Source organism: Typha latifolia, chromosome 10, assembly GCF_019914945.1.
Source record: "Typha latifolia isolate L0001 chromosome 10, TyphaL0001v2, whole genome shotgun sequence".
NCBI classification, from domain to species: Eukaryota; Viridiplantae; Streptophyta; class Magnoliopsida; order Poales; family Typhaceae; genus Typha; species Typha latifolia.
In genome coordinates this window covers 1049860-1057644 of record NC_133095.1, presented here as the reverse complement: position 1 = coordinate 1057644, position 7785 = coordinate 1049860, and the positions used below count along the sequence as shown (strand labels likewise).

General features: G+C 37.3%; 2 protein-coding genes across 3 annotated transcripts; one reads left to right on the top strand and one right to left on the bottom strand.

The window, feature by feature from the left end:
- Positions 1 to 2563: 2563 nt before the first annotated feature.
- On the bottom strand, positions 2564 to 3425 carry LOC140796634 (uncharacterized). Its single transcript, XM_073149706.1, has one exon. The coding sequence runs from the start codon at positions 3349 to 3351 to the stop codon at positions 2734 to 2736; it is 618 nt and encodes a 205-aa protein (XP_073005807.1). The 5' UTR covers positions 3352 to 3425; the 3' UTR covers positions 2564 to 2733.
- A 717-nt stretch (positions 3426 to 4142) lies between these two features.
- On the top strand, positions 4143 to 7592 carry LOC140796108 (uncharacterized protein At4g15545-like). 2 transcript variants are annotated; one of them, XM_073148981.1, is made up of 10 exons: positions 4143 to 4543; positions 4647 to 4715; positions 5127 to 5180; positions 5300 to 5363; positions 5457 to 5510; positions 5585 to 5848; positions 6621 to 6666; positions 6746 to 6824; positions 6941 to 7073; positions 7284 to 7592. In XM_073148981.1, the coding sequence occupies exons 1-9, from the start codon at positions 4166 to 4168 to the stop codon at positions 7031 to 7033; spliced, it is 1101 nt and encodes a 366-aa protein (XP_073005082.1). In that variant the 5' UTR covers positions 4143 to 4165; the 3' UTR covers positions 7034 to 7073; positions 7284 to 7592. The 2 variants fall into 2 exon arrangements, with proteins under 2 accessions (XP_073005082.1, XP_073005083.1); XM_073148982.1 differs by having other exon boundaries at positions 4166 to 4543; positions 6941 to 7050.
- The last annotated feature ends 193 nt before the right edge of the window (positions 7593 to 7785 follow it).

Genomic DNA, 7785 nt, shown 5'->3' with positions numbered 1-7785 from the left:
AGATTTATGCTTTTTTTTATATATATTTTTCCTCTCCCTCGATGGCGGCTTCTTGTTTACTTATGCAACGGTAAAGAAATTATTTTTTTAAAAAAATTTGTATATAACACCTTACGTTGTAATAAAATTATTATATTTTTATGATTTATAAATTGAGTCCCATGATTTAGTAAATATGTGCTGCTGGATTAGATTTAAACTAACATCGTAAAAATATTCTATTTAGTAGAGATATTTTATTTTAAAATAATTAAAATACTATAATTTTTAAAATAACTAAAATATCTTTAGTATGACTTAATGGAAGATATTTTTATAATTTTCTAGTATAGTTAACTTAACTCGAAGATATGGTTAAGTTTAACTAACCGATCTAATTATAGAGTGTTTTTTATATATATTTAATAAATTAAGACTCGATTTATAAATAATAAAAATATAAAATATAAACTATAATTTAATTAAAATAGTCTAAATTAGAGTGTGAAATATCATTACTTTCTCGGAGGTTATGTCCGGGTGCAAAGATGATGGACTAAATATAATAATCATACGTCGCTAGGGATGGTCTTCCAAGTTCCAACATATAACTCATCTCATGGGAGGTTAAAATAAAAATAAAAATAAAAAATAAAAAGGTAAAACGAATAAATTGTAAGTGAATTTTGTAAAAATCACGCTACACTTATGAAAGAAATTCTCCGGCGGCTTCTTTGTTTGGCCAAAAGTAGAGTAGAAAAGTGACGCGAAGAAATTCCCATTAGACTTTTGTTTTGTGACTAATTAGAGGTTACACATAAAGATTAGTCTTATCCGATATATAAATTAGATATATAAATCAATCCTCTTAGCTAACACAAGTGCATGTAGAGATTAAAAAGATAAATAAAATAACTTGAAGATAAAATTTTCTTTGATTATTATATATATCCTACTTGTATTTACTTTTATTATCTTACCCTAACTTAAATTCAGACCAACAATTATTGACTGAATAAAAATGCTGCGTTATTTTTGTAAAGAAAAAAATTGTTTGTCCTTATACTATCAAACAGAGAAGACGGATGATTAACTCACATAAAAATCATTCATCTCTATATAAAATATCGGTTCAGTGGAGTAAGGTAAACAAAAATTTTTTTTAGATAATAAAAATTAAAATATAGGATGGGAAGATAAATACTCATATGGTAGATTTTTTTTTATATATAAATTTTGCTAGATGCAAATTTTTATTTTTATTTTTATCATGAGTAATTTTTGCTAGATACAGAGTTACTTAGGCTCCACCGAGCTTTCAAGTCATACGTCGCCGTCAAAATATGATCCTCTAAGCTAATTGCACAGTGAAGCCATCAATATTATTTGGGATTGGAATTGAACCTTTAATCTCCTTTGCTCGGTTACTAAGTATAATCTTTAGCCTAGTCTTTTTCTAAGAAAATTCATATTCAAACAGCATGACGGAATAAGTTTGAAACAAAGAAAGCAAACATTAGAATGGTAGCAAAATTTAGAACGAAATTCCTCTTTGGACACATGCAATAGATTTGGGATCTTGACTCATCTTAGGGTCCGAGTCCGCGCGGAGGAGCAATTAAAGCGACATCCTTGATTGGCTCGACGACGAGGGATTCAATGCTGCGCGACTCGTTTCAACGCACGTGCAACGAAGGAATGGGATTTGGTCATATATTAGATTTTAAAACTCGCATTGGTCAAAGTATTAGATTTTGAAAATTATATAAATACTGTTAGGTTTCCCATAAATGTTCTTAGTGGAGAGTCATTTTCAATTATATTTCGATGCAATAGGAGAAGAGAAAAATAATTAAAAAAAAAAAGAAAAAAAAATTATTCTCTTCTATGTTTTTTTTTTTGTTTCTCTCACTTCTCTATTATTTTCTAAAATTTCTACCGAAATAAGGCCAAGTTTAAATATAATAGATCTTAGTATGAGATTTTTATGCAGATTTTTTTATTATTTATTTTTTATGATAACCTTAGAAGAAATTCATGCTTCAATTTGTTCCTCGATGCCTCATTTAATATAACTTTGACCTCATTGGAAACCTAATAACAGATCCGGGTCGGGCTGGAGTCTAAATTGGGCTTTCTAGTAAAAATACGGCCCAATAGGCCTTACTCCAAGCCCGGTTTATCCCTTCTCCCTTGCAATAAACCACCTAGAGATACGAGGTTTTCAAATTTTTTTGCATGTCTATATATCCCTTCAAAGTTTTTACCCTCTTCCAAAGTTTTATTTTTATTTTTATTTACGTGTGTGTATCTCTCTACTACAATAAAGCCCTTCAAAACTTATGAATACTTTCGGGTTATTTTTCAATAATTATAAGATGAAATTTTAGTAAATTAACCGATAAAAAGACATAAATGCTCATGCAAAAGAGAAGTTTTAATGAGTATGTAGAAGGTTATACAGGTAAATAACATATCTTATAAGGGTGTTCGCACGAAAAAAAAGACTGCCTAACCATCTTATAATATAATATATTCATAAAAAAAGTCGAACCTGAAGCCAATCAGATTATAACGCAAAGAGTAAAGGAGAGGAAGAACTTCCATAGAAAGTTCTATACCACGATAACCAATCTTTATTACACGATTCCCCAAAGAAGAAGAAGAAAATAAAAAAGGCAAACAAAATAGCAGAAAGAGATCATTCTGCAAGATTCATATGTAAGAAATCAAGAATCCATTCCCTCGTCCCACTTAGTTGCAGAGGACGAACCTTGTGAGACCCAAAACACCGCAAGCCGCGGTGAACAAGACCATGATTGCGAAATCCCTCGCCGCCCACTTCTTCGCCGCCGGGCCCTTCGCCTCCACCCGCAAGCTCTTCGCTCTCCGCAGTGCGTCCACCTCCTTGAGCAAGTCGAACTCTGTGCCCTTCTTCTTCAACTCGTTGACGCATTTCGTCAGTAACATGGCGTCTTCCTTCTCCCTCTCGAGGATCCTCTCGAGCACGACCTCCGAATCGGATTTGTACCGGATCGCCCAGAGGAAGGCGAAGGAGGAGAGGAGGGAGAGGAGGCAGGGGATCCAAGTGCGGCGGCAGGAAGGGCGAGGTGGGTTCGAGGCGGAGGAGAAGAGGAGGAGGAGGACGGTGGAGTGGAAGACGAAGAAGGCGGAGTAGAGGAATGTGATCTCCTTGCGGGTGGAGTCGAGGCGGGACTCCTTAAGGGCGACGCGGCGGGAGAGGAGGGACTCCTCCTTGAGCCATTGCTTGAGGAGGAGCTTGTGGGTGGGGCTCTCCGCGATCTGTTGGAGAGGGTGGTGGGGCTTCTGGGTGGTTTCTTCTCTTGACGGGTTGGTCGTCGTCGTCGTCATCGTCTCCTTCGTCTTCTTGGTGCTTGTGTATTTGCCTGTGAAAGTTTGTATAGAGAAAGGGGGAGAGAGAGAGAGCGTTCAAGAAGAGGAGGAACGGGGCGGTGCCATTTGATAACGGTCGGATTTGGATTTACAACGGTCGAGTTGGGCCTTGGGGGTATTGACATTGAAGTTGCGAGGAATATCGAGAATGCCATATTTTCTCTAACGGTCGACTCGTTTAGAAATCCATTACCACGTTACTATGCCTAAGATTTAATTAAGGTTTGCTTTTAATTAAAATTTGTTTTTGGTGGATTATTAAGCATCGATCACACATTTTACGATTCTAAATCATTCTTAAAAAAAATAAAAAAATTATAAGAAGATCATAAAATTTGATTTAAGTCCGATCGAAGCGCTAGTTGCATAATCTATTAATCTATTAGACGTTAACACAGTTTAGTTTTCTAATTGCAAGAGGTTAAAATATCTCGTAAAATATTGGAGGCTAACTAAATAATTTTAAACCAGTGTGAAATAATAGGGTTCTCTTTTATCTATCCTACTTAAGATATACATTATGGAAATTTAGTTTATGTGAAGCTAAAAGGATACGTATGATGCTAATGACCTAGGATTCTAAGTAAACATCAAAATTTGAATCCTAATAGGTGGAATGAATCAATGAAGACAAAATATATAATAATTGGGCGAATAGGACGGCTCTCTGATATCGTCACTCCCTCACTTGCACTCCTAAGTGGAATAAGCCCGAATTTTAAAGCAACCCCACCTTTGTTATTATCCCCCATTTTTCAAAACCCTCGATGAGATGACCAAAAACAAACCCCTCCATTCTCTTGCTTTATTCGAGCAGAAGGTGCTCTCTCTCCCCTCTCTTTTCCTGCCTCTTCATTTGGGTCGCGATCTCGATCCGGGGATGACGCACGGCAGCGGAAGCGGCGAGCTCCCCGAGGCGATCATGGCGGTGCTGCCGACGGATCCGTACGAGCAGCTCGATCTCGCGAGGAAGATAACGTCGATGGCGATCGCGTCGCGGGTTTCGAGGCTGGAGCTCGAGGCCGGGAGGCTGAGGCAGGCAGTTGGGGAGAAGGATCGGGTCATCGTCGAGCTCCAGGAGAAGGTCTCGCAGCTCGATTTGGTGTCCCAGGAAGCCCATTCCCGTCTCAGGGTAGCCCTCGAGGAGAATGTGAGGCCACATTTCTCTTTTAGATGCGATTTATGCTTGCTTTGTAAGTTTGATTTTCCTTTTTTTTTTAAAAAAAATCTGTCGAAAATTTCGTTTTTGGTAGATTAAGCTGGCTAAGGAGCGGGATGCGTTGACTCAGACGTCGAAGAAATTAACAAGGGAGTTAGCAAAGGTGAGGACGTTCTACTTGTGCTGACGGTTTAAAGAAAACCTCTTTGTAATTTTGCAAATATGATATTTCTTCAGACGATAGACGTGCATTGCTTGATATGTCTTCACCTTCTGTTTCTTAATCTCCAAAATTATTATACTTTAGCCGCCGGTTTGGTCGTAATTGGAATAGCTTGCTGGTGTTTTATTATGCAATCCTCTGATGAGACATGCCAAAACAAGAAATTCTGCATGGATTAATATGTCTAATCATTATATTGTCCCTGAACCGGCGGTTCACTTTTTCCAAGTCATCTAAGAGGACAAAAATATGCCAAATAAACGTTAATGACCAAATGACACATTGTTCATAATATATCCCGTTTTGTTAAGTTGATGTTCTTCTTAATTCTGACATGATTTCTTTTGGCAGTTAGAGACATTCAAGAGGCATCTGATGCAGTCACTGAATGACGATAATTCATCTGTAAGCATCCAATTGTTATCTGTTGATGTCTTACTAAATGTTCCTTAGATTTCTTTCCTACCACATCTTTTACTACTAGAGATCTTACATCACCTTTGAAACTTCATGTATCATGGCAGCAACAAGAAACTGTTGATATTAGGACCTGCGAACAGTCAATAGCCAAAGTATCTTCTTGGAAAAGTAATTTATGATACAGTTTTTTTTTCTTATCCTACTCCTTGCCAAAATAATGTGCTTGTACTAATTGCTTCCGTATCACTTATGATGTTTTAGATGGAGGCTACCCTGTGCCAAATTTAGTCCGTGGATCTGACTCAATTCAAGAAGGTATATGTATATCCTCATCTTTTTGTTTATGTTGAGAAATTTTGAATTGCTAATCTTTTTTGACTTTCTTCTAGGTAAAGCGGCAAGACCTGCTGGGCAGAAACTTTCCATCCCTTCACATATTACCTCACGCCTCACTCCAACTGCTACACCAAGTGTGACATCTACTTGTGGTTCCCCTCGAGGGTTCTCAACTGCAGCATCACCAAAAGTAACATCTGGTGCCACTTCACCATCTAAAACTGGATTGGGAGGGTACATAGCAATGTCACCATGGTTTCCATCAAGCAAGCAGTCCTCAGCAGCTAACTCACCGCCTCGTTCTCGTCCTCTGCCTGGTAATATCTATTAAGGAAAATAATTTCTGTTTTGCTACACTTATCTAAGTATTCTTTTATCTGTCAAATGATTTTAGATATATATGGTTTGCAACAGAATGAAAGAATTGGTTAAAAACATGTGAATAATTGTAAGGACTTGTCACAGTTTTAAGAACTTCTTTCTAGGCTGATTGGTTTTCATGTGACTACTAAACACTATGTTAGCACGATACAAGTGAATGTAGAAATAATGATGCGGTGTATAACTCTATAATGTGTCTGCTGGGAGTAGCACCGGAATTGAAGATAAGACTGAAAATCCTGTTAAGATGGTTTAGCCAACAGAGCCAATACAGTGTATTGACCGGAAGAAGTGACTGAATTCAGGTAGAAGGTGTCAAGAATAGAATAAGACCGCGATAAGCTTGCTTACAAGAAACGAAGAAAACATAAAATGGCTTTTTTCTTGATGGATATGCAAGAATGTATTTTGCTGTGTTTATACATTCCATACGTGAAAGTGGCGACTGGCGACATCCTAATACTTCTGAAAAAAAATGAGATTCCGCCTAACAGGCCATAAAATGAGGGTCCCATTTGGTTTAAGAACCAATAAACATCTCATGACAATGTTGCTTTGACAAATCAAGAGCAGAATCCCTGAAAGCGTTTAGGCTTTGAGATTAGCTTCTCTTATTTAGAACACTGGAACTCCTTTCTTTGGGTAGGTTTCTGTTATCTTGGAGTATTGGAGCCTCCTATCTCTATAACATATTTGTTTGCCTTTCAGGGCGCACTCCTCGTATCGATGGAAAAGAATTCTTCCGTCAAGCCAGGTTAGCAAATCCCTCTTTACATCTTGAGCTTTAGATAATGGCGGACTTCTAACAAATTTTACATGCTTGTGATTGGCAGGAGCCGTCTGTCATATGAACAGTTTGGGGCATTTTTAGCTAACATAAAGGAACTGAATGCTCACAGACAGTCCCGCGAGGTTAGGCATTGCAAAAAAAATAATCTCATTTAACAGGAATATTAAAATGACGAACCTTATTATTACTTCTGAACTCATGGAGTCAGATTGGGCTGTTAACTAGTACTTCCATGCAGGAGACGCTAAAGAAGGCTGAAGAGATCTTTGGCGTAGATAACAAGGATCTCTACCTATCTTTTCAAGGGTTGCTTAACCGCAACCTACCTTAGATCTCAAGTTGGAAAGGGTCTCTGGCAACACTTAACATGTGTACTCTCTCTCTCTCTCTCTCTCTCTCTCTCTCTCTCATGTCTTACATTTTAACTGAAGAGATTTGTCCTCTATGATCGATAAACTCTGATGGATAGGATAAACTTGACTTTCAACCTACCATATTCTAATATCGAGCTGAAAATTATTTAAAATTAAAAACTGTGTGTTTCTGTTATTCAAGAAACTAATTCCTTTTAACTCTTGCAGGCTTGCTGCTACTGGTGATGGTTTTGAAGATTCTACCCTTGTTATGATGACTTCACACCAAGATTGGCTCCACTTCACAACAACTATAGAAAGATCAGCTGCTACGTGTGGGTGCCAAAATATATGTTCAAGCAGCCTCAATCTTCAGCACTTGCGCTGTGTGCATGTACTCATTTAGCTCGATGAGTTTTTTTTTAATTTTAAATTTTCAGAACTTGAATGATTTGCAACTTAATTTACTTTCAGAATGTATCTCAATAAATGTCAGGTTTGCTGATATAAGAAAAGAAAGCCTTTTCTCTTTATCCAGACTATTTGCTAAGCTTCTCTGTGCTGCTAAACAATATATTATACTTCTAATAAAACAGAGTGCTTGCTGCTAATTCACGTGAAATTCACGTGAAAGTTTCGATTCAGCTGTGAAAATAATGGTTCAATTTGAAGCTTTTCTCGTTCAACCCCAATTGCACAGGATCCATTGTGAACCGAACAAACAATAGCT